The sequence below is a fragment of the Lithobates pipiens genome, unplaced genomic scaffold (genome assembly GCF_037356315.1).
Source record: "Lithobates pipiens isolate NorthernLeopardFrog02 unplaced genomic scaffold, aLitPip1_a1.2 Scaffold_3, whole genome shotgun sequence".
Classification (NCBI taxonomy): domain Eukaryota; kingdom Metazoa; phylum Chordata; class Amphibia; order Anura; family Ranidae; genus Lithobates; species Lithobates pipiens.
In genome coordinates, this window is record NW_027507790.1 from 131,410,935 (window position 1) to 131,438,131 (window position 27,197).

At 42.5% G+C, this 27,197-nt stretch overlaps 1 protein-coding gene across 1 annotated transcript in view; it reads left to right on the forward strand.

The window, feature by feature from the left end:
- The window catches only part of TMEM232 (transmembrane protein 232), a 323,216-nt gene that overhangs the window by 99,638 nt on the left and 196,381 nt on the right, over positions 1 to 27,197 (forward strand). The window contains exons 9-10 of the mRNA XM_077462299.1: positions 8,713 to 8,836; positions 10,384 to 10,579. Coding sequence (XP_077318425.1) covers positions 8,713 to 8,836; positions 10,384 to 10,579 — 320 coding nt within the window. The remainder of the gene's footprint in view (positions 1 to 8,712; positions 8,837 to 10,383; positions 10,580 to 27,197) is intronic.

Sequence of the window (27,197 nt, forward strand, 5' to 3'; positions counted from 1 at the left end):
CCTTAATAACCAGACCAATTTTCAGCTTTCGGTGCTCTTGCATTTTGAATAACAATTACTCAGTCATGCAACACTGTACCTATATGACATTTTTGTTCTTTTTTTCACACAAATAGAGCTTTCTTTTGGTGGTATTTAATCACCGCTGGGTTTTTTATTTTTTGTGCTATAAAAGAAAAAAGACCGAAAATTTTGTAAAAAAATGACGTTTCTGTTATAACATTTAGCAGATTAGTAATTTTTCTTCATACATTTTGGCCAAAATGTATACTACTACATATCTTTGGTAAAAATAAGTACAAATTGGTGTATATTATTTGGTCTGTCTGAAAGTTATAGTCCACAAGCTATGCTGTGCCAATATCTAAAAATTGATCACACCTAAAGTACTGACAGCCTATCTCATTTCTTGAGACCCTAACATGCCAGAAAAGTACAAATACCCCCCAAATGACCCATTTTTGGAAAGAAGACATTCCGAGGTATTTAGTAAGAGACATGATGAGTTTTTTGAAGTTGTAATTTTTTCCCCACAATTCTTTGCATAATCAAGATTTTTTTTCCCTTTTTTTCACAAAATTGTCATATCAGTTTATTTCTCACACACAGCATATGCATAGCACAAATTACACCCCAAAACATATTCTGCTATTACTCCCAAGTATGGTGATACCACATGTGGGAGACTTTTACACAGCGTGGCCACATACAGAGGCCCAACATGCAGGGATCACCATCAGGCGTTCTAGATCACCCAGGCCAATTCTGACATTTCTCTCCTACATGTAAAAATCATCATTTATTTGCTAGAAAATTACATAGAACCCCAAAACATTATATATGGGTTTTTTTTAGCAAAGAACCTAGTGAATACAATGGTGGTCGTTGCAACTTTTTATCTCACACAGTATTTGTGCAGCAATTTTTTCGAACGTGTTTTTTTTGGAAAACGTTAGCCCAATGTTTTTGCATAATGTGAAAGATGAAGTTATGCTGAGTAAATAGATACCTAACATATCACCCTTCAAAATTGCACAGGCTCGTGGAATGGCGACAAACTTTGATACTTAAAAATCCCCATAGGCGATGCTTTAAATTTTTTTATGGGTTACATGTTTTGAGTTATATAGCAGGTCTATGGCTACAATTATTGCTCTTGCTCTAACGTTCACAGCGATACCTCACATGTGTGGTTTGAACACCGTTTTCATATGTGGGCGGGACTTACGTATGCATTTGCTTCTGCATGCGAGCACATGGGGACAGGGGCGCTTTAAAAACATTTTTTTTTTTTTTTTTTAAACAATTTTTATTGAAAAGAAATAATAGGCACAAAAGTACAGATGTACAGAGAGACCTTAACCACTTGCCGACCGCCTCACGCCGATGTACGTCATCAGAATGGCACGGGCAGGCATAAGCACGTACATGTACGTGCTTTGCCTCCCGCGGGTCGGGGGCCCGATCGGGCCCCCGCCCGGTGCCTGCGGCGGTCGGTTTTCGTTCGGGAGCGATCCCGGACGAGGGGACGGCCATTCATTCATGGCCACCCCCTCGCGATCGCTCCCGACGAATGGAAATCCCCGGTGACATCACTTCCTCTCCTGTAATGTAAACACAGGAGAGGAAGTGATGTATTCTCTCCTCCGTGTCGGTATTTTTCGTTCCGACACGGAGGAGAGCGGATCAGTGAGTTGCACCAACACATCCCACACACAGTAGAACATGCCAGGCACACTCACACCCCCCCTTTACCCCCCGATCACCCCCCCAATTACCCCTGCCCCCCAGTCACAGTGACACCAATGTCATTTTTTTTTTTTTTTTTTTTTTTTTTGCATTGGTGTCATTTGTGACTGTAATAACTGTTAGGGCAGTTAGGGTTAGCCCCCTTTAGTTCTAATGTACCCCCCTAACCCCCCCAATAAAGGTTTAACCCCGTGATCACCCCCCGTCGCCAGTGTCACTAAGGCTGGGTTCACATTGCAGCGGTTTATGAGAACGAATGTGATTCGCACCGCACTGCAGTGCAAATCACATCCGATCTCTGTGCGATTCGAGTTCAGCCATTCGCCGCACCCGCCGCACCCGCCACACCCGCCGCACCCGCCGCAAATTCGCACGGGACCCTTTTTTTGGCCCGCAGCAGAATCGGATCGCATGGGTGTTCACACCATGCGATCCGAGTTTGCAGATCGCACTGCGATATGCGAACTGATCTGGGGGTGTCAGTAACATTTCACTGACACTCCCAGCAGTTCGCATAGGGCAGTGTGAACTGCCGCCGGGAGGCATGCGATGCGGGAACCCGCCGCGGATTCGCGGCGTTTCCGCATCGCTCCAGTGTGAACCCAGCCTAATAAGCGATCATTTTTCTGATCGCCGTATTAGTGTCACAGGTGACGCTAGTTAGGCAGGTAGGTATTTAGGTTCGCCGCAGCTTTTTATAGCGCTAGGGACCCCCATATACTACCGCATAAAGCCCCCTGATTGCCCCCTAGTTAACCCTTTCACCAGTGATCACCATATAACTGTTACAGGTGACGCTGGTTGGTTAGTTATTTTTTTATAGTTTCAGGGCACCCGCCATTTATTACCTAATAAAGGTTTAACCCCCTGATCACCCGGCAGGTGTCATTTGTGACTAATAACTGTTAGGGCAGTTAGGGTTAGCCCCCTTTAGTTCTAAGGTACCCCCCTAACCCCCCCAATAAAGGTTTAACCCCGTGATCACCCCCCGTCGCCAGTGTCACTAAGGCTGGGTTCACATTGCAGCGGTTTATGAGAACGGATGTGATTCGCACCGCACTGCAGTGCAAATCACATCCGATCTCTGTGCGATTCGAGTTCAGCTATACAGATAGTATGGCTGAATTCGTGTCGCACCCGCCGCACCCGCCGCAAACTCGCACGGGACCCTTTTTTTGGTCCGCAGCAGAATCGGATCGCATGGGTGTTCACACCATGCGATCCAAGTTTGCAGATCGCACTGCGATATGCGAACTGATCTGGGGGTGTCATTAACATTTCACTGACACTCCCAGCAGTTCGCATAGGGCAGTGTGAACTGCCGCCGGGAGGCATGCGATGCGGGAACCCGCCGCGCATTCGTGGCGTTCCCGCATCGCTCCAGTGTGAACCCAGCCTAATAAGCGATCGTTTTTCTGATCGCTGTATTAGTGTCACAGGTGACGCTAGTTAGGCAGGTAGGTATTTAGGTTCGCCGCAGCTTTTTATAGCGCCAGGGACCCCCATATACTACCGCATAAAGCCCCCTGATTGCCCCCTAGTTAACCCTTTCACCAGTGATCACCATATAACTGTTACAGGTGACGCTGGTTGGTTAGTTATTTTTTTATAGTTTCAGGGCACCCGCCATTTATTACCTAGTCTCACTAGTGTACCCCTAAATTTAGGGGTGTCTACTTTCTAAAATGGGGTCATTTGGGGGGGGGGGTTTGTGCCATCTTGGCATTTTATGGCCTTCAAAACTGTAACGCCCTTAGAAAGCCTGAAGGCGGTGCTTGGTTTTTGGGGCCCCGTACGCGGCTAGGCTCCCAAAAAGTCCCACATATGTGGTATCCCCGTACTCAGGAGAAGCAGCAGAATTTATTTTGGGGTGTCATTTCACATATGCCCATGGCATGCGTGAGCAATATATCATTTAGTGACAACTTTGTGAAAAAAAAAAAAAGTTTGTAATTTTCCCGCAACTTGTGGCAAAATATAAAATATTCCATGGACTCAACATGCCTCTCAGCAAATAGCTTGGGGTGTCTACTTTCTAAAATGGGGTCATTTGTGGGGGTTTTGTGCCATCTTGGCATTTTATGGCCTTCAAAACTGTAATAGGTAGTGAGAAGTGAACTCAAAAAATTACGCCCTTAGAAAGCCTGAAGGCGGTGCTTGGTTTTCGGGGCCCCGTACGCGGCTAGGCTCCCAAAAAGTCCCACATATGTGGTATCCCCGTACTCAGGAGAAGCAGCAGAATTTATTTTGGGGTGTCATTTCACATATGCCCATGGCATGCATGAGCAATATATCATTTAGTGACAACTTTGTGAAAAAAAAAAAAAAAAAAAAAAAGTTTGTAATTTTCCCGCAACTTGTGGCAAAATATAAAATATTCCATGGACTCAACATGCCTCTCAGCAAATAGCTTGGGGTGTCTACTTTCTAAAATGGGGTCATTTGTGGGGGTTTTGTGCCATCTTGGCATTTTATGGCCTTCAAAACTGTAATAGGTAGTGAGGCGTGAAATCAAAAATTTACGCCCTTAGAAAGCCTGAAGGCGGTGCTTGGTTTTCGGGGCCCTGTACGCGGCTAGGCTCCCAAAAAGTCCCACATATGTGGTATCCCCGTACTCAGGAGAAGCAGCAGAATTTATTTTGGGGTGTCATTTCACATACGCCCATAGCATGTGTGAGCAATATATCATTTAGTGACAACTTTGTGTAAAAAAAAAAAAAAAAATTTTTTTTTGTCATTATTCAATCGCTTGAGGCAAAAAAATAAAATATTCAATGGGCTCAACATGCCTCTTATCAATTTCCTTAGGGGGTCTACTTTCCAAAATGGGGTCATTTGGGGGGGTTTTGTACTGCCCTGTCATTTTAGCACCTCAAGAAATGAGATAGACAGTCGTAAACTAAAAGCTGCGTAAATTCCAGAAAACGTACCTTAGTTTGTAGATGTGACAACTTTTGCGCAAACCAATAAATATACAATTATTGACTTTTTTTTTACCAAAGACATGTGGCTGAATACATTTTGGCCTAAATGTATGACTAAAATTGAGTTTATTGGATTTTTCTAATAACAAAAAGTAGAAAATATCATTTTTTTTCAAAATTTGCGGTCTTTTTACGTTTATATCGCAAAAAATAAAAATCGCAGAGGCAATCAAATACCATCAAAAGAAAGCTCTATTTGTGGGAAGAAAAGGACGCAAATTTTGTTTGGGTACAACATTGCATGACCGCGCAATTACCAGTTAAAGCAGCGCAGTGCCAAAGTGTAAAAAGACCTCTGGTCATTTACCAGCAAAATGGTCCGGTCTGAAAGTGGTTAAACAACTGGAGGAGTAAGATGCCAACAAAACTTCAAATTAAACATGAAATGAGTTTGGTGAGGCTGTGCACATAAACATTCTTAAACTGACAAGACCATAAAGGTGTGAGAGACACAGATACAGTCTGCTAGGTTCAGGTCAACTACCAAGAGTGAAAGAGAAGGGAATTAGAGACTAAGAAGGGCTTGATATGGTCCACAACATGGAGCTATAGAGATATCCGTCTCAGTCAGATAAGGGGTCCATCTGGAGGATAGGGTTGGAGCCAAAAGTACAAGGGGATGGATCCGCTCCAGTGAGGTCTAGGGGTAAATGATAGGACAAATTAGGTATCAGACTTTCCAGGTCGCGTCATGTAGTTACCTGAAAGAGTGCCTTGGATAATGGTGTTAGTGATGAGTTGTTGGGAATCTGTGTCGTTGGGATGTAGTGGTATGTGTGTGTGCCTAGGCTGGGATGTCAGGGGTGAGGAATCGGTCAAAGGAAAGGGGCAGAAGGGGGTGGATGGAGAAGAGAAAGGAAAAGGTGGAAGAAAGAAAGGGAGGTAGGGAAGGAAGGCAGATGGGGGAAGCAAAGGTACAGGAGAGACTGAAGCTGTCTGGGGTCCCCTTCCCCAAGACCCCCCCGGAGCATGCTTAAAAACATTTTTTTTATTGTACATTTTACTTTATTTTAGTTTGACACTTTTTTAGTTTGATTACTTTTATTCCTATTACAAGGAATGTAAACATATGGAATATGGCATGACAGGTCCTCTTTACAGTGAGATATAGGGTCAATAAAACCCCACATCTCACCTCTAGGCTGGGAAGCCTGCAATAAAAAAAAAAAAAACGATTCTGGCTGAGATCATAGAGGTGAGTCAGTAGAAGCACCAGAGGGCGGTGGGAAGGGGGACCTCCCCTCTCGCCTCCCGTAAGAACGATCAAGCAGTGGAACACCCGCTATGATCATTCTTATGGTGTAGGGAATTGCCGGCTGAAAATGCTGATATCTGAATGATGCATGTAGCTGCAGGCATCATTCAGATATCCCCACACAAAGTTAAGGATGTCATATGTTAAGGACGTCATATGACGGCCGGTGGGTGGGAAGTGGTTAACATGCTTTTCTTTTTTAACACAAAGTTGTCCATTTATACAATATTTATAACATATAGCATGTACATACCAAAAATGGCACCCCAAAATAGATTCTCCTACTCCTGAGTATGGTGATACCACATGTGTGAGACTTCCACAGCCTGGCCACATACATGGGCCGAGTACAGCCGAGTATGGCTGAGAATGGCTGGGTATGGCCGAGTATGGCTGGGTATCACCGAGTATTGCAGGGTATGGCTGGGTATGGCTGAGTATGGCTGGGTATCACCGAGTATTGCAGGATATCACCGAGAATGGCTGGGTATTGCAGGGTATCACCGAGTATGGCTGAGCATGGCCGAGTATGGCTGGGTATCGCAGAGTATGGCTGGGTATTGCAGAGTATCACTGGGTATGGCTGGGTATTGCAGAGTATCACTGGGTATGGCTGGGTTTTGCAGGGTATCAGTGAGTATGGCTGGGTATTACAGAGTATGGCTGGGTATTGTAGGGTATAACCGAGTATGGCTGGGTATTGCAGGGTATTTCTGGGTATCGCAGGCTATTGCTGGGTATTGCAGATTATTGCTGAGTATTGCAGAGTATTGGCAGGGCATTGCTGGGTATTGCAGATTATTGTCAGGGCATTGTAGAGTATGGCAGAGTATTGCCAGGGCATTGCTGGGTATTGCAGAGTATTGGCAGGGCATTGCAGAGTATTGGCAGGGCATTGCAGAGTATTGCAGAGTATTGGCAGGGCGTTGCAGAGTATTGGCAGGGCATTGCTGGGCATTGCAGAGTAGTGGCAGGGAATTGCGGGGTTAATTGTCAGTGAGCAGCACTGTGGGCACTACAGATCCAGCCCACAGTGCTGCTGTCACCAATCTCTCCCCTCCACTGTATGGCTGGGTATTGCAGGATATGGCTGGGTATGGCTGAGTATGGCTGGGTATTGCAGTGTATCACCGAGTATTGCTGAGCATGGCCGAGTATTGCTGGGTATTGCAGAGTATGGCTGGGTATTGCAGAGTATCACCGGGTATGGCTTGGTATTGCAGGGTATCACTGAGTATGGCTGGGTATTGCAGAGTATGGCTGGGTATTGCAGAGTATCACTGGGTATGGCTTGGTATTGCAGGGCATCACTGAGTATGGCTGGGTATTGCAGGGTATCACGAGTATGGCTGGACATTGCAGAGTATGGCTGGGTATTGCTGGGTATGCCAGAGTATTGGCAGGGTATTGCAGGCTATTGCAGAGTATTGCTGGGTATTACAGAGTATTGGCAGGGTATTGCAGAGTATTGGCAGGGCATTGCTGGGCATTGCAGAGTATTAGCAGGGCATTGCAGAGTATTGTCAGGGCATTGCAGAGTATTGGCAGTGCATTGCTGGGCATTGCAGAGTATTGGCAGGGAATTGCGATGAGCGGCTGTTTACCGTGATCCGTGATGCTCCGGGTCCTGTGGATGTTTTCGAGTGCACGCCCCGGGGGTGGGGGGGCGCGTGAGAGCGGAATTCTGGGCAGACATCATATTACTTCCTCCCAGAGTTAAGCAACTGCCCTGTAGCCGTCATTCAGCTGTGGTTAAATTCTACAAATTATACAAAAAAAAATTTTTTTCTCTTTATTTCAGGCTTCGATATGCATAAATATGTAGAAAAGAATAAAAAAATATTGGGGGTTATTTACAAAAGGCAAGTCCACTTTGCACTGCAAGGGCACTTGAAAGTGCAGTCACTCTAAATCTAAGGGGTAGATCTGAAATGAGTGGAAGCTCTGCTGATTTTATTATCCAATCATGTGCAGGCTAAAATGCTGTTGTTTATTTTCCTTGCATGTCCCCCTCAGATCTACAGTGACTTTACTTCCAAGTAAACTTTTAGTGCACTTTCAAGTGCACTTGCAGTACAAAGTGCATTTTCCTTTAGTAAATAACCCCCATTGTGTTATAGTGGTGAAATATGATCATTGCAGCATTAAACCTATGGAACTGTAGATGACAGCTGCCGCCTGAAGGCTTTCGGGTGGCTTTTGGAGGTCTCTAGATCAAAGCTTTGTCCATCAATAAATGGTAGAGAAGACACCATACTCACCATATAACTTACACCATGAAATGTGTATGCCCTCTGCTATTATTTTCTCTTTGGACTGCTTGGTACAACTGACCAGGTGGAAGGTGCTATAGCCTCAAGAGTCTGGCCTTTCATTTTCCGTGTGTCCATTTATCCTGCAGGTGACAGTCACCTGTTTTGTCCCTCAGTAGACTCAGATAAATGGATTTTACATTGAGAACAAAGATTCCAAATTTTACCAAAAGAGTAGTTTTTAGTTGGAATACACTTTCAGCAAAGGTATTAAATCAATCAACTGTATGTGAATGTAAACATGTTTGGGAGAAAAATAGATCTGCTGCATACTGAGATAAAAAGGTTAAAGAAAAAAAAAAAAAAAAGGGGGCAGACTTCATAAACCACTTGATCTTTTTCTGCCATCACAATTCTATGTTTTCATGTTTCTGATTGTTCTGTTTTTTTGTTTTTTTTGTTTTTTTTTTAGGCTAGAATCTCTCCTTGCTTTACTTATCTTGGGTGAAGCTGCAAAAAAAGAAATATCCTGTTTACAAGCATTAATGGATCTTGGGGGTGACGTTCTTTCTCATGTGCCACAAATTGAAGTACAGGTAGTCAAATGAGCAAAACTATATTAAAGCCAACCTCTGTTTTTGGTGACAATAACAGCTGGTCTAACAATATTTCCAGCTGTGAAATACAAGTGTTTTTATATAAACATTAAGTAGAACTGTGGTCCAGCTATGAAAGTTCAAATATTTGCATATTCTTAATAGCAGTAAATGATACAACAAGCCCCCACTGACCTCTGTAGCTACAGGAACCTAGGAGCAATTCATCCTCAAACCTTGCAAGAGATACGGTGGAATTGTCCAAGTCAGCGCTCAGCGATCTACTCTCTTCCCTCGTCCAGTGAACCTGCTCTGTGTTTATTTTTACAGATTAGAAGGCTGGCAAACTACCATCTAACTGCTGGTAGGGGGAAGCAATGTGATTCACTGAGAGAAAACAAAATTGAAATTGTTTTTCCCTGAATTTTGAGCATGAATTACTAAACAGTAGAGATGTACGATTCTGGCTAAATTGAAAATCACAATTTTTTTGCTTAGAATGAAGATCATGATTCTCTCACGATTCTCGTGGCGTAACATCATCTCTCACATTATACAAACAAATTATGGCAACTTTACTGTTTAGTTTTTTTATAAATTCTATGAAGTGTCTTTTTGAAAGACTGCGCAAATACAGTGTGACATAAAATATTGTAACAACCACCATTTTATTCTTTAGGTAGGGTCTCTTCTAAATATATATATATAATGTTTGGGGGTTCTAAGTAATTTTCTAGCAAAAAATACTGATTTTAACTTGTAAGCAACAAGTGTCAGAAAAAGGTCTTTAAGTGGTTAAACTGACCTCATTTAGAGACAGAAGTTCATGCCTTTTATCTAAAAGAACTCTATGTAATATTTATTTTTATTGTTGAGATAAACTTGGCAGACTACCTGTTTTTTGTTTTTTAGGGGGATTTTTTGACAGCTGTCGGCTTGAGCAGAGAACTCCCTGCACTGAATCGGGGAAATGCTTTTTTTAAGATCGAGAGGGGGTTGGAATTTCGATCTTGATTCTGTAACGGTTAATCGTGCAGCTCTACTAGACAGTAAGGATGAACTAAAGTTCGGGCTAAATTCAGTTTAGCCTGAACCCATGGGAAACTGTTAAATGATAGCAGGCCACCAGCTGTGACATTCCCTCTCTTCAGCTGTATATAATAAAGGGGTGGGGACACTGGTAACATACCTGATCTAATATGGTCCATATGGTCATATTTGGTCAATGACATTGTCTAAATATGTAGATAGTTTATTGTCTATAACCTGGCCACAGTTCTACTTTAAAAATGACTCTGAGAGGTTTGTTGAAAGTGATAAATGTCACAATTTTTGCAAACTCTCAATTGCATATATGTGTGGGTTAACTCTAGCGGAGCCTAACGGAGGAATTTAAATGAATATCTGGATGGTGTTTGCAATTTCATATACAAAAAATGATCACATTTTGCTCATTATCATTTACATGTGCTATTGCAAGTAAAATTAGCTTCAAGACTAATGATTCTTATTATTTTATGCTGTTTTGTAATATTGTGTCTCAATAGTCCTCAAGTCATGGATGGCATTGGGAAGTGATCTGTGTTTACACTATGGTACTTGCAGGTGTTTGTTTGCATGGATCTACATCAGATATCCAAAAATATGCTTTCATTGGCTTCAAAAGCCCTTTGAATATGTCCAACAAAGAAGCAAGTTTAAATAGTTTATTGCTTTGTACGACCCCAGATTTATCAGACGCCAGTAAGTATATTTTCTTGGATCCTACCATTTGTTTGCTGTTCAAATTAAATAAATGATTGCCAATATTTCTTAGGGTCTCTTGAGGTTAAGAATAATAACCATTCCTTTATTCTGGTCTCTGCTTTAAAGAATATATTAAGCTAGTTTCTTTGGATAGGTAAAGGAATTGTTAAATCCCTATCGGTGTTTTTTTTTGTGCTATCTGCTTCCCATTGGGTAGATTTCTATTCCCTTTCCTTTCCTGTAAGATCAACAGATCAACAGTAATTGAGAGGAAATCTCTCCAAATTCCCTCTTAGATGGAACAGGTGACCCCATGACAACTTAAAAGTTTAGATTTCCTATCACTTTCAGTCCCAGTTGCAATGATTAACAGGACAGTGATGATTAGCAGGATGATTCTTCTTAGCAGGGACACAGACGGCAAAAAACCTGCCAAAAAAACCTTACTACACAATCCAAAACAAACATTTTTTTTTTAAGTACACTTTAACCACTTCTTTACCACACTACAGTGCAGCTCTGCTGTTCCAGGAGGGCATCCATGAATGTCCTCCCAGAACCACACCTCTCTGCACCCTCTGGACCATGCTCTGTGATCGCTGTGTCCTTTGGACACAGCCCATCACAGATGGTGGTAAAGGCCCATCAGAGCGGCAGTTCAAATCACGGTGTCTCCTTAGAGAAATTTCTAAGTGAGTGAGTGTGAGTGTTAGGCCCCATACACACTATTAGATTTTCTGCAGATCAAATCTTAAGAGTTTCAATTTGTATGCATGCAATCAGTCAGGCACTTTCGCTACATGGTTTTGGTAAATCTGAAGACAAAATAGTGTTATGGGGGCCTTAATTTCACAGGTGTGCGGTGGATGATTCCAGAGCACTGTACTGGATCACATCTTCACTCTTCCAGTCCCCACCAAATTTTTGTGCACATATTTGCACTGAACTATTGTGTTTTCACCAATAAGTTTATATTGCTGATGTTATCATGGGGCTGTGCATTTAAATCTACATTTTTCACTTCATTGTTTTTTATTGTTGATTTCCATCCACAAGATTTGACTTGTATATATAAATTTCACTTTAGCATTTTTTCACTTTAACACTTTTTTGGCCTTTATTTCAACGTGCTGACCATTTATAACACAGTATTCTCATCTCACCGCAACTATTATACAGCTGGAGATAATATCAATAGGACCAATAGCGACCCCTACAGTCCCATAAGGGTAGAAATAATATCGGAAAATTCCATAAAAATTCCTACGGTTACTCTACACCCACTGTCATCATGGTACAAAACACATAAAATAAAACAAACAATACATACAGTATCTCACAAAAGTGAGTACACCCCTCACATTTTTGTAAATATTTTATTATATATTTTTCATGTGACAACACTGAAGAAATTACACTTTGCTACTATATAAATGAGTGAGTGTACAGCTTATATAACAGTGTAAATTTGCTGTCTCCTCAAAATAACTCAACACATGGCCATTAATGTCTAAACCGCTGGCAACAAAAGTGAGTACACCCCTAATTGAAAATGTCCAAATTGAGCCCAATTAGCCATTTTCCCTCCCCGGTGTCATGTGACTGGTTAGTGTTATGCCCCGTACACACGAGAGGGATTAAGTCTGACAGACCTCCAAAGGAGTTCCGCCGGAGTTCCAACGGTGTTCCGACGGAGTTCTGGCGGACTTTTCGACCGAACGGACTTGACCACACACCATCACACCAAACTCCGACGGAGTCGAACGTGATGACGTACGACTGGATTCGACGTAGGAAGTTCATAGACAGTAGCCAATAGCTGCCCTAGCGTCGGTTTTAGTCCGTCGGAGTAGCACACACACGAGCGAATTTTTCGAAGGGGACCGGGTCCGGCGGAGTTCCGTCGGGAAAATTTGAAGCATGCTTCATTTCTAAAGTCCGTCAGACTTTAGCGAAGCTAAAGTCCGTTGCAGCCCACACACGATCGGATAGTCTGACGGACTCAGTCCGTCGGAGTTTGGATGTCGAAAAGTCCGCTCGTGTGTACGGGGCATTACAAGATCTCAAAAAGTGGTATTTCTTCAGTGTTGTCACATGAAAAGATATAATAAAATATTTACAAAAATGTGAGGGGTGTATTCACTTTTGTGAGATACTGTATATTTAGCTATCAGATATAAAACAAATTATATAAAAAAAGGTACGTTTAAACCATCAGTTGTCAAAACTTTTGCTTCAAAAATCCAAAAGGACTCTCTTTGGCTCAAGTACAATGAAAAGCACTGTCATTTTTGAGACATAGAGCTTGCAACAAAGAAAACATCCAATCAAATGTGAGGGTGACAATGAGTGTACATATAGCAACAGAAGTAAAGATCAGGCAACATAGGCAAAAATAATGTTATAACAAACCCTAAGTGGATGAAGTTGCTGGAAATAGGTTTCAGTGGGGGATAACAGGCGTGTTTCTAAAGCCCCATACACACTATCAGTTTTTATGCTGAGTTTTTCCTTCAGGATTACCAAAACCAAAGCTTTATATATACACTAGGATAATTTAGCCAGCTTGTGGAGTAGGGGAGATGGAGCTTACTGGGATTGAAATTTCAATTTTATAAATTTTTATGCCCTATAGCAGAGGTGCAATGCATTTTTCCGCAACACACTGCAAGCCACCTCAAGGTAGCATTGTAGTGTAAACAGGGAAAATAGAAAACACTTGTTTTCTATGTGTCTTTGCTGTGACTGGGGTGTTGAGCAGGGGCAGAAAAATGCCAATCACCAAATGTAGTGTGAAAAATCCCTAGCAAGGGTAAATCTACCCAGTGGGGACACAGGTGTGTTTTAATCCTTTCTGGCTCTAATCAAAAACGTTTGGTGTTACATACACAAGAAACTTGTCCTGAGAAATGTGTAGGCTGCCATTTCTGAACTCTTCTTTTGAAACTAATTTTTGTCGCTGCAACGCTAATATAAAAGTTTCAATATTTTAAAGCACTGACCTGGAACAAGTAAAGTACAGGCAGTCCCCAAGTTACAAAAATCTGACTTACATGTGACTCATATCTAAGAACAGAGGCAGCGTGACGCCAGGCTGGTCCCAGGAAAACGCCGGGCGGCCATCTTGCTGCTCACTGCATGCTGCCACCTGCTGTCTAGCGGACCTGTCAGCAATCCCACATCACTGCATGGCCAGTTAACTCTTCCCAAAACTTGGCAGGAGTTACAATAAAAAAGGTACTTGTTCCAACTTACATACAAATTCATCTTAAGAACAAACCTACAGAACTTGTTCCTAACCTGGGGACTGCCTGTATACAGATAAAAAGTTTTGACTTTCCTCTGATTTCTCTAGCTGCATGTTTGTTTCAGTGACTTAACAGTATCAAGAGCAGAGGCAAACAGGCAGTGAGCATTGGTAGCCCCTGTATTTCTCTAAGTTAAGGTTTCCTTTAACGCTTTTTTTTTATTATTCATACAGAAGCGCATGAGGATATTTTTGTTCTTCATATAGGCAAATATTTCAAAACTATTGCTGTTTAATTATGTTCATTTAAAACAAGACAAAATGTTTTGACAGAGCTAATATCCCTAATACTTCAATTATTTGCTTGCACAAGCAATGCTTATTACAGTATACTGTCTGCAATTAGGGAGAACAAATAAAAAGAACAATATTGATATAATAAATCTTATATAGATATTACGAGATGAAAATAAAATACTCAGTTTTATTGGGAGATGAAGTGAAAATATTAAATTCTATACATCATTTTGTGTTAAGCAGTCATTTGTATAGACATACTTCTGTGATATTAGAAATCTGAAACAAAAGATTAAATTTTTCCTATTATATTTGTTCATTTTGTATAATCTGTGTTGGACATATGTGCATTGATTTAGTGAAAATTTTTTCAAACAAAGCTTTTCATTGTTTATTATTGATACAGATTACCAGTAAAATGTCATCATTTCTGGAATTTCACCGCTTTTGTATGTGTGGAATTGTCACTTAGTATAAAAGAATGTTATACCTTTTTCATTTAATCGTGATGAGGACTGTTGAGTCATTTATCAGCCTCGGCCACAAAAACAATTATACTGGCCATGATACTTTTTTATTTTCACTAACATCCATATTTTGAGGACAAGCTTTCTTCAAGGTACAAGTAGTACTAATTTCACCCACAGCCAAACGTTTTATAGGAGAGCTACCACAAAAAAGAACATGTTAAAAAGGAAATGGACTTTGAAGGCACTAGAACTATAAATTAATTAAAATTGACTGTCTTTATTCCAAATATTTATTTCTAAAACACTTATAAGAACAAATCACCCAATTGCTGTGGCCCTGCGTGCCTCCTCCTTAGTGAAGGTTATAAGAGTGGGCAACTTGGTAGAGAAGACAACTCTATATGCCAATGATGTGGTATTATTTTTTAAATGACCATGCCACCTCTCTGCCTCAGACCTTATCCATTTTAGATCATATTGCCAGTTTTTCTGGGATGCGTGTCAATTGGCATAAATCTACAATTCTTCCCCTGGATAAGGATGTCTGCCAATCGGCTATGGTATCAACACCTCTCCAGAAGGTATCTAAGGTTAAATATCTGGGGCTTACCATTACTAACTCAGTCTCAGACTTTATCCGGTTGAATGTAACACCCATCATATCAATTTTTAGGCAAAAAATTTGTGTCTGGAGGAATCTTCCTCTCTTGCTGATAGAAAGGGTGAACTTACTTGAAAAATAAGCTTTTACTGCTATTGCTATATACACTGAAGAACTAACTATGGATTCCTAAAGCTATTTTTAAATCAATAGATGATTTAGTGTCAGATTTTCTGCGGCAGGGTGGGGTAGCTAGACTTAAGCTTGTGGTGTTTCAACGGCCTTGGAAAGAGGGGGGCCTAGCTGTGACAACATTTTTTTAAATCTTTCTTGGCAGGTCAGTTGGTGATGGCTCACTGGTCCATATGACAAGGCTGCAGTTGCCCCTTGAGGCAGCGCTAATGGGTTCCTATGAAATGTTGGCCCATTTGGTATTTAGAGGGTCCAAGTTGCCCTATGTCTTAACCACATCTATGGAGTCAGTTTTACATGCTTGGGTAATTGCTAGAGGAGAGGAATTTGGGGGTCCCTAAAAAGATTAGCGATATCGCAACAAATGGCCAGCTGAAAACTAAAAACAAATGCACACACCTCTGAGTTAGACTGTAAAGTGTGTATTAACCGGTTTTTATTTTTTGTGCTATAAACAAAAATAGAGCGACAATTTTGAAAAAAAACAAAACTTTTTTACTTTTTGTTATAATAAATATCCCTCAAAAATATATATATAAAAAAATATTTTCCCTCAGTTTAGGCCGATACGTATTCTTCTACATATTTTTGGTAAAAAAAAATCGCAATAAGCGAATATTGATTGGTTTGCGCAAAAGTTAGAGAGTTTTCAAAATAGGGGATAGTTTTATGGCATTTTTAGTAATATTTTTTTTTTTTTACCAGTAATGGCGGCGATCACCGATTTTTATTGTGACTGCGACATTGTGGCAGACACATCGGACATTTTTGACACATTTTTGGGACCATTGTCATTTATACAGCAATCAATGCTATACAAATGCATTGATTCCTGTGTAAATGAGACTGGCAGTGAAGGGGTTAACCAGGGGGTGGCAGTGTAGGGGTTAAGTGTTCCTAGGAACGTGTTACTAACTGTGGGGAGCTGGGCTTTGCGTTAGTGAACACTGATCTCTGCTCCAATCACATGGAGCAGAGATCAGTGTCACTTGTTGCTAGGCAGAACGGGGAGATGCTGTTTACAATGGCATCTCCCCGTTCAGCCGCCCTGCGAGACTCACGGGGGTCCCGACCGGCATGCGAGCGCGCCACCGCCGGCGCTCACGCGATGGCAGGGCGGCATTTAAAAATGGACGTACCTGTACACCAATATGCCTGCCCATGCCATTCAGCCGACGTACATCGGCATGCGGGAACTGGTTAATAAAAACACATAGTAACGTACATCTAGGTAAACAAGGAAGGGTATATCTGTGGGTAAACGCACTGTGGGGAATCCATCACGCTGGTCAGTAGAAGGTACGCTGTCTCAGCTATCTCAGCTGCTCTGTGGGCTCTCTCAGCCGGCAGGAATATGGTATGGTGGTGGAGAGCTGGAGAAGAGGCTTGGAACACTTCCTGGATCACAGTGCTAGAGGGTAAACCTCACAGGCATGATCACGCCATGTTTCTGGGTGGTGGGAGGAATACACGCTCCTTTTTAACCACTTGCTTACTGGGCACTTAAACCCCCCTCAGTCCCAGACCAATTTTCAGCTTTCAGCGCTGATGCACTTTGAATGACAATTGCGCGGGCATACAACACTGTACCCAAATGAAATTTTTATCATTTTTTTCCCACAAATAGAGCTTTCTTTTGGTGGTATTTAGTTACAGCTCGGAGTTTTATTTTTTGCTAAACAAACAAAAAAAGATGCAAAAAAAAAATAAAAAAAAATCATGTTTTAATAGTTTGTTATAAAATTTTGCAAACGGGTCATTTTTCTCCTTCATTGAAGTGCGCTGATTAGGCGGCACTGATGGCTGCATTGGTGGGCACTGATGGGCTGCATTGGTGGGCACTGATGGGCTGCATTGGTGGGCACTGATGGGCTGCATTGGTGGGCACTGATAGGCTGCACTGGTGGGCACTGATAGGCATAGTTAAGGCGGCACTAATAGGCACAGATAAGGCGGCACCGATGGGCACAGATAAGGCGGCACTGATGGGCAAAGATGGGCACAGATAAGATGGCACGGATGGGTGGCACGGATAAGTGGCACGGATGGCTGGCACAATGGGCACTGATAGGTACCACAGATAGATGGGACTGATGGGCACTGATAGGTGGCACTGATAGGTGGCTCTGATAGGTGGCACTGCTGGGCACTGATGGGCGGCACTGCTGGGCACTGATGGGCGGCACTGCTGGGCACTGATGGGCGGCACTGGGGTGCAGCACCTTTGAGGCAGATTTTGGGTGGCACTGTGGGTGGCACTGTGGGTGGCACTGTGGGCACTGCTGGGTGGCACTGTGGGCACTGCTGGGTGGCACTGTGGGCACTATGGGCACTGCTGGGTGGCACTGACAGGGGGGCACTTACTTTATTTCAGGATGGCACTGCGGGTGGCAGGTGGGCACTGGCAGGGGGCAGGTGTCCGCTTGAATTGTTGGCCGTGATCGGGACTGATGTCCCGAACACGGCCGCCGGCGATCGGCTTTTTTTTTTTCTCCTCGCGCTGTCAGCACGAGGAGGAATACTAGCTGATTACCGGCTCCGTTTTATCACATGATCAGCTGTCATTGGCTGACAGCTGATCACGTGATAAGGGGTCGGGATCGACCCCTTACACGGATCGGTGATCAGGCGAGTCTCACGGACTCGCCGATCACAGAGCGCGCCGCGCGCGCCCCTCAGGGGGCGCGCAGGCCGCTCGTAACCGGGACGACGTCAATAGACGTAGTCCCGGCAATCTAGGTCCGCGCTAATGCCGTCATTCGGCAATAGCGCGGTACCCAAGTGGTTAAAGCTAGTTCAGATGAGCAGGATGTACTAGTATTTATATATATACAGTACCTAGTGCTGCCGTCTAGTGGAAAGTTTGTATTGCTACAGGCAGCATTTTTAATAAACATTAAACAATAAATGGATAGAGGCAAAATACATTCTTGTTTAGAAAAAATACACACACACATTTATATTCCACATATTCCATATGTGCATTAAAAAAGGCAATAGAAATATGCATTTGTGATATGGAAATAAATATAATCTTTTTTTTTTCTTTTTTTTTTTCTTCCTATTTATTTTTATTATCTCTCCCAGGGAGTTACTAGACTAAAACGTTAAATATGACCAGCATGACTTTAACCTCCTATAATGTGAAAGGGCTAAATAGCCCAGAGAAACGTACAAGATTGCTAACTGAACTTGGGGGACTTAAATCCCACTTTATTTTTCTTCAAGAGACACATTTTAAAAATGACAGAACTTTAAGGTTAGGAAACCATCGGTTTCCTACGGTGTATCATAGCGCCTCTCAGACTTCTAAGGCAAATGGAGTAGCAATTATCTTTTCGAAACAGATACCATGGAAGGAATCAAAAATAATTACTGATGGGAAAAGACGCTTTCTTATTGTAAAGGGATTTCTGTACCCGCAAAAGGTCACTTTAATCAGTCTATATTTACCAAATGAGGACCAAGTCTCATCACTGGAGACGTATTTACAATTGGTATACCAAAATAAGGAAGGGACCCTGCTGATGGGAGGGGACCTAAATATGGCATTAGACCCCACACTTGACGTATCAAAAGGTGTATCCCACTCATATTCAAAATTACTTAGAGCTAAAAGACTTTTACAAGATTTGCAGCTAGTTGATAGCTGGAGAACTCTCCATGCACTTTTTTTTCAGCGAGACATAAGACGTATAGTAGAATTAATTATGTCTTTGTGTCTCAGAATGCCCTGACATCTCTACTGGAGGCATCGATAGGTTCATTTACTTTATCGGATCATGTACCAACTAACTGTGTTTTAGAATTGGGAGAAGTAGGGCCACGGAATGGCATTGGAAGCTTAATGAGACAATTCTGAAAGAACCGGAATACGAGAAACATAGAAAAATAGAGTCCTTTTTTCAATCAATGATGTGGGGGAGGTTATCCCATTTTGTCTATGGGAAGCTCATAAATGCGTTATTAGGGGTACCCTCATATCTATAGGATCCCAGAGGAAACGCTTGATGACTGCGCAGATAGAGTCTTTACTGGGAGAGATCCGGGTGCTCGAATTAGCGCATAAGAAATCACATGCGCAACAGATTGAGGAAAAACTTGTGTTGCTTATTTATTATTAATGGATAAAGCGAAAGATAAGTTAACCAGCTGCAGGCAAGCCTTCTATGAGTATGGAAATAAGCCGGGCAGGATGCTAGCGAATGCGCTCAGAGAGTCTCGAGCATGGAACCATATTGACCGTATTAAAACACATGCTGATATATTAGTAAGCTCCTCTCAAGAGATTGCGAAAGCATTTAGAGATTGTTATGCTAATTTATATCAGATTGATGGTCAGTTATCATTGTTGACATCTGATAGGCGGGAGGCTGCGAGGGAATATATATCAGCATCGGGAATGCCCAGCTTGCCTGAGGAATAGCGAGGGACCTGGCCGGTCCAATTACAGTAGAGGAATTTACAGAAGCCCTCAAAGTATTAAAACCGGGCAAAGCGCCCGGCCCTGACGGGTATACACAGGTCTATTATAAGACCTTTGCGAATAAATTGGCACCAAGATTTTTAGCGGCCTTCGATTTTATATGGGATGGACAAATTATGCTGACAGAGACCTTACTGGCCCATATAACAGTAATCCCTAAAGAGGGAAAAGATCCATCCCAATGCTCTAGCTACCGCCCAATATCGTTATTAAACTTGGATCTGAAAATCTTTACAAAAATACTAGCTAACAGACTGCTGACCCATATGCCCTCTTTACTACATTCTAACCAAGTGGGTTTTACCCCTTATAGAGAAGGTAGAGAAAACATGCAACCGGTCCTAAGTGCCATACACTTCTCTCAAAGATATCAAAAACCTGTAATGCTTGTCTCCGCCGATGCGGAGAAAGCATTTGACAGAGTAGATTGGACATATTTGAAAACGATGTTACAACATTTAGGAATGAGAAAGAGGATGCAGAATTGGATTACAAGTTTATATTCTGTCCCAAAGCCAAAGGTCAAGATAAATAATATAATCTCTGAACCTTTCTCCATATGTAATGGAACCCGCCAGGGTGCCCACTCTTGCCCATTATTTTTATACTCACGCTGGAACCCTTTTTAAGAACTATAAGGGCAAATATAGATATTAGGGGTATCTTAACCACTTGCCATCCGCCCTATAGGCAGATGACGGCTGCAAAGTGGTTTCAAAATCCTGACTGGGTGTCATAGGACGTCCTCAGGATATTGAGCCACTGCGCACCCCCGGGGGCGCGCATTGCGGCGATCATTGTTGCAGGGTGTCAGTCTGACGGAGATTCTTTACCACATGTCCAATCACGGCTGATCACAGTGTAAATAGGAAGAGCCGGTGATTGGCTTTTCCTCACTCGCGCCTGTCAGACGCGAGTAGAGGAGAGCCGATCGGCTGCTCCTCTGACGGGGGGTCTGTGCTGTTTGATTATCAGCGCAGCCCCCCCCCCCCCCCCGAGGATGCCCACACTGGACCACCAGGGATGCCACCAGACCACCAGGGATGCCCACAATGGATGCCAATCAGTGCCCACAATGGGCATCACTGATTGGCATGCATTATTGTTTGGCACTGATTGGCATCCATCAGTACAATACAATGCCCCTATCAGTGCCCATCCGTGCCACCTATCAGTGCCCATCCATGCCAACTATTAGTGCCCATCCATGCCAACTATCAGTGCCCATCCATGCCACCTATCCATGCCCATCTGTGCCGCCTATCCATACCCATTCATGCCGCCTATCCATGCCAATCCGTGCCAGCTATCCATGCCAATCCGTGCCAGCTATCATTGCCAATTTGTGCCACCTATCAGTGTCCATCCATGTCGCCCATCAGTGCCGCCTATCAGTGCCACATATCAGTGCCCATCAATGCCAGCTTATCAGTGCCACTTCATTGGTGCCACCTTATCAGTGCCCGTCAGTGCCGCCCCACCAGTGCCCATCAGTGAAGGAGAACATGTACTTATTTACAACGTTTTGAAACTGAAACAAAAAATACATATTTTTTTCAAAATTTTCGGTCTTTGTTTAGCAAAAAATAAAAACCGTAGAGGTGATCAAATACCACCAAAAGAAATCTCTATTTGTGGGGAAAAAAAGATAAAAATGTAATTTGGGTATAGTGTAGCATGACCGCGCAATTGTCATTCAAATAGCGACAGCGCAGAAAGCTCAAAATTGGTCTGGGCAGGAAGGTGTTTAAGTGGCTGGTATTGAGGTGGCTAATAAAGGGGGGAGAAGAACAAAAAGTGGCCGCGTATGTGGATGATCTGATATTTTTTTGTAACCACCCGAGACATATCCCTCCCATCCTCATTATTGGAGTTACACACGTATGGGGGACTGTCTAATTTTAGGGTCAATTATAGTAAATCAGAAGCGATGGGAGTGGAGATGAAGGTATCGCTGCAACATCGGTTGTCTTCTCACTTTGCCTTTAAATGGACAGACTCACATATATGCTATTTAGGGACTAAGATACCCATCTAATTAAATAGGATGTTTGAACTCAACTTTGCCCCCCTGGCACGACAGATTAAATTAGATCTACAGTGATGGGACAAGGAGGTTTTCATGTGGTTTGGCAGAATTAACATTATAAAAATGAAGGTAATGCCAAGATTACTATATTTGTTTCAGACCCTACCTATTAAGATGCCCGCAGGATATCTGAGGGATCTAAGGGTGAGGTTTATGAGATTAATTTGGTCCGGAAAAATGGTAAGAGTGCGGCGGAACATGTTGACATTACCAAAAGAAAGAGGAGGGGTTGGATTTCCAGATCCAGTAGTGTATCACGAAGCCTCTCATCTAGCAAGGGTAGTAGACTGATGCAAGCCCCACAATGATAAGCCTTGGATACATTTGGAACAAGTAACAAGTGCTGTGCCATTGGGGGGGGGCTGGTTTGGCAGATATACCACAGGACACGAGGAAACATCCAACAGTGGGGGCTTGTCTCCGAGCTACTAAAAAAATATTTTAAAAAACGGAGCTATCGCCATTCCCGAGCCCATTTATCCCAATTTTAGGCACCCCGAGATTTCAGCCTGGTATAACAGACCGGAGTTTTATTAATTTAAGACGACAAGGAATTAACAGGCTCATACATTTTTCAATCAATAACCAGGTGATGTCAATGGCGAAGATTGAACGAGAGATCTCAGTGGAATTGGACCAGTATAGGTGGATACAGCTTAATGCTTTTTTGCAGTCAATGACATTGACATTGACTGTAGTACGTACACTAACCAAATTTGAGCAAATATGCCTAAACAGAGAACCGCCAAGACACTTACTTTCAATTTGATGATTGATCTAGATGCCCCACAAGAACTTACAGGTACAAAAGAATAAGATTTTGCTGTTTTCACATAAGGCGTCATTATCAACAAGGTATCAAGAAGGTGGATATAAAATTCTGACCAGGTGCTATAGAACACCGGCAGTATTCCACTGAATATATCCTCAGGTGTCGAATGTCTGTTGGCGATGTCTGAGGGCACATTGTTACACATTTTTGGGGAATGTACGGGGTTAAAAAAATTCTGGACGATGGTTTTTAAAACAGTTAAAGAAATTATGGATGTGTCTCTGGAAGAAAATCCTGCAGCTTTCTTATTACATGATATTCCTCTATCCATTGAAAAGTATAAAAAATCTCTCTTAAGACACCTGTTGACTGCAGCGAAAGCTTGCATACTGGTTCTGTGGAAAACCAATGTATCACCAATAGGGATGAGCCGAACACCCCCCCCCCCCCCCCCGGTCCAGTTCGCACCAGAACCTTCGAACGGATCAAAAATTTGTCCGAACTTTAGAACCCTATTAAAGTCTATGGGACTCCAACGTTCAAAATCAAAAGTGCTAATTTTAAAGGCTAATATACAAGATATGCAACAGACAACACCAGCAATAGGGGTATATTCAGGTGTATACTGTGCTGGAGGCACACAGCACCCACTTTAACTCCTGCAGATGCCTGTATTAGAGAACACCAGCAATAAAGGGTAGATACAGGTATACTGTGCTGTGCTGGAGGCACACAACACCCACTAACTCCTGCAGATGCCTGTATTAGAGAACACCAGCATAAAAGGGTAGATACAGGTGTATAGTGTGCTGGAGGCACACAACACCCACTAACTCCTGCAGATGCCTGTATTAGAGAACACCAGCATAAATGGGTAGATACAGGTGTATAGTGTGCTGGAGGCACACAACACCCACTAACTCCTGCAGATGCCTGTATTAGAGAACACCAGCAAAAAAGGGTAGATACAGGTGTATACTGTGCTGGAGGCACACAACACCCACTTTAACTCCTGCAGATGCCTGAGAAAAGAACACTGTCGCTCTGGCGGCCTAATATAGTGTGGGGCGTGTACTAAACCCCCTGAGCTATAATTGGCCACAGGCATCCTGCCTGTGTCCAATTATGGCTCTCCTTGCTGCCGATCCTGTGATTGGCCAAGCATGCGGGGTCACAGTGCATGCTTGGCCAATCATGAGCCAGCAATGCACTGCGATGGCGTAGTGCATTGTGGACCGTTCGTACCACACGAATTTGGTGCGAACGGTCCACAAAGTTCTGCATTCACCGAACAGACGAACGGCCGATGTTCGAGTCGAACATGCATTCGAGTTGAACACCGAGCTCATCCCTAATCACCAACAAGGGCACAATGGTTAGCGAGGATAACAGAGATTCAACAGATGGAAAATCATACTTTGAGGTTGAGAGAGCACTGTGAAAATTTTTGGAGAGTATGGGCCCCCTATATGATATATAGGGAACAGAACCCCTAATGATCATAGCAAAAAATATCTGGGGGGTTTAATACCCCTTTTTTTTCTCTACCTCTATTCTATCTTTCGATCTCTCTTTTTTTTTTTTTTGGGTTTCTTCTTGAGGATAACCAGAGTGGATTCTGGTGAATGAAAAATATTACAAAATTTGGATTGCTATGAATAAGATTATTATGAAAGTCTGAATAAGTATGAGAATTTGAAGATTAGGAGATTGAATAACTACAACTAAATAGGAGTTATTAAGGTTGTGTGTTATTGATGTATTGGTGAAAATGTCTTACTACTTTTGTGAAAGAAAATAAAGAATTTATAAAAAAAAAAAAAAAAAAAATATAATGTAAAATAGATGGAAATTATAATCACACCAGCGATATGTAGTAATTATTAAGAAAAAAAAGGGAGCTGGCTTTTAGATTGTAATTAGGTATAATCTGAAATACCATTATATAGTGGTATATGATATACAGTATTAATATGACATCACTGATTATGTTAACATAACCTTTATTATATAAATGGACTTTAACCAGAGATTGTCTAATAAAAAAAATTATTTTATATAAAAATATAATAATTAAAATTGTGGATAGTATTCCATAGGATGAGAGCAGGGGTCCCTTTAATAGGAGTAAAATGGCAGATGGTATAGCATAAAGGAGAAAAAAACAATGATATGTTAAATTATATGAGATATGTATATATCATAGATGCAGAACATGGGATGGTGTTACACAGTGTATAAATAGATTATATACGTATATATTATTGTGAGTGATTAAATAGGGAAGATAGGTCTTAAGGGTCTCGACAGGAGGCAGCATCTGGATAGTTACTGTGTGTGTCTAAATAGAGATCATCCTATAAAAAAAACACATGCATCATACATGTCAGATACATTTACTTACTGATTTGGGAATCCCACCACCCCCGATATATGTCATGCTCATGGATTACATGACAGACTACGAAAAAGGGGGGAAGGGGGGTAAAGAAGTTAATATTATGATGTTATAAAATAATGAACACCTCTAGTTCTTCATTCAAGCTGCCAGGTGAGAGGGTCTTTAGAGAATAGATACAGAAAGTCTCGCATTCGCAAAGCCTGTGGAATCTTTCGGCTTCAGAGAAGTTTCTGGAAATCTGTTCTACTATCCACACCTCTAGACCTGCAGATGATTCCTGATGGTATTTGCAAAGTGGCGAGGAACGCTGTGTTTGTGAATGCCTTCCTCTACCCACCTATGATGTTCTCCAAATCTCTCTCTGAGTGGATGAATAGTAGTGATGCACAAACTTCCGACGGGATGTTTCGCGAACGCGAACCGCGAACACAGCCAAAAGTTCGCAAACCGCAAAGTTCATGGCGGACCCCATTGACTTTAATGGCAGGCAAATTTTAAAAACCTTCAGGTCATATTTTCAGCCTCAAAATACTTACTAGCTGTGCACAACATGGACACTGACATAACAAAAGTATTAAGTGAATCTGGGATCGACAACAACAAGCATTCTTTTTTTATCTGTGAAATTTTGACAATTCAGGAGTGCATGAAGGCCATGGAGGAGAGGCAAGGTCAGGGCAGGCTATGAAGGGAGTGCAGGAGATGATCAGTGCCACAGTCAGGGCAGTGCAGTCCTATGCCAGTGTCCCAGTGTGCCAACCTGTGCTTGAGCCCCTCCCTCTGCCCGGCCCTTACCCCCACCTATGCAGGGCTACACTCCGGGGGTCCGGAGGTGCCAGTCCAGTGCTGATCCTCAGCCATGGTGTTGGCACTGCCTGCTGATTGGCTTCTCCGCTGCTATCTCCCTTACTGTCTGAAACCAGCACCGTGATAGAAACTGAGCACTGACACCAGCACCGTGATAGAGAGCACTGACACCAGCACCGAGATAGAGATCACTGACACCAGCACCGTGATAGAGAGCACTGACACCAGCACCAAGATAGAGAGCACCGACACCAGCACCGAGATAGAGAGCACTTCTGCAATTTCCCACTTTGGCTCAAGCCTGTTGCTCCTGCCCTACCCCTACCACCCCTGTGGAAGGGCCTGCCTCTTCCTCTGCCTTTCATTTTTTAAATGACTCTGTGACAAAAATCTCTAGAGAAGTGCAGTATGTATGTGGAAGAAGGTATATAACACCCCGCTATAATCTGTCGTTTTTGGGGGCCACTGGTCTATCACACCAGTTATAATACTTTTTTTTAATTGCGTTTGTCACACCTTGTAGTATTGCAGCAGAACCACTCAGCAGTCACCATATTGCACAGTGGAAATGCACTATACTATGCTTTCTATATGTGCAAGTATTTTATACGTGTATTACACCCCTATATACTGCACACCAAATAGTGCACCTATACCAGTCCTTAAAAGGACCTTTGTGGACCTAATAGTAGCTAGCTAGTAGCTAGTGAATTGCAGACTGTCTCTGCTCCAAAAACCAAACTGTTCCTCCCTACACTGAGAAACGACAGCTGCAGAATCGGTCAGCAACACAACAGTGCAGTGCACTATATATGCTTTCTATATTTGAAAGAAAGTATATTATACGTGTACAACCCTATATACTGTACACCTATACAAGTCCTTAAAAGGACCTTTGTGGACCTAATAGTAATAGCTAGTGATTAAACTGGCTGTCCCTGCTCCACACAGCGTGCTGTCCCTACACTGACAAAAGACAGCTGCAGAATCGGTCAGCAGTGCACTCAGCAATCAGCAGCACAGAAGTCAGCAGCAGTGCACCAGAACCCTATATACTGTACACCTATACCAGTCCTTAAAAGGACCTTTGTGGACCTAATAGTAATATCTAGTGATTAAACTAACTGTCCCTGCTCCACACAGCGTCCTGTCCCTACACTGACAAAAGATAGCTGCAGAATCGGTCAGCAGTGCACTCAGCAATCAGCAGCACAGCAGCCAGCAGCACCAATGATAGGGTATTCTCATGGAAA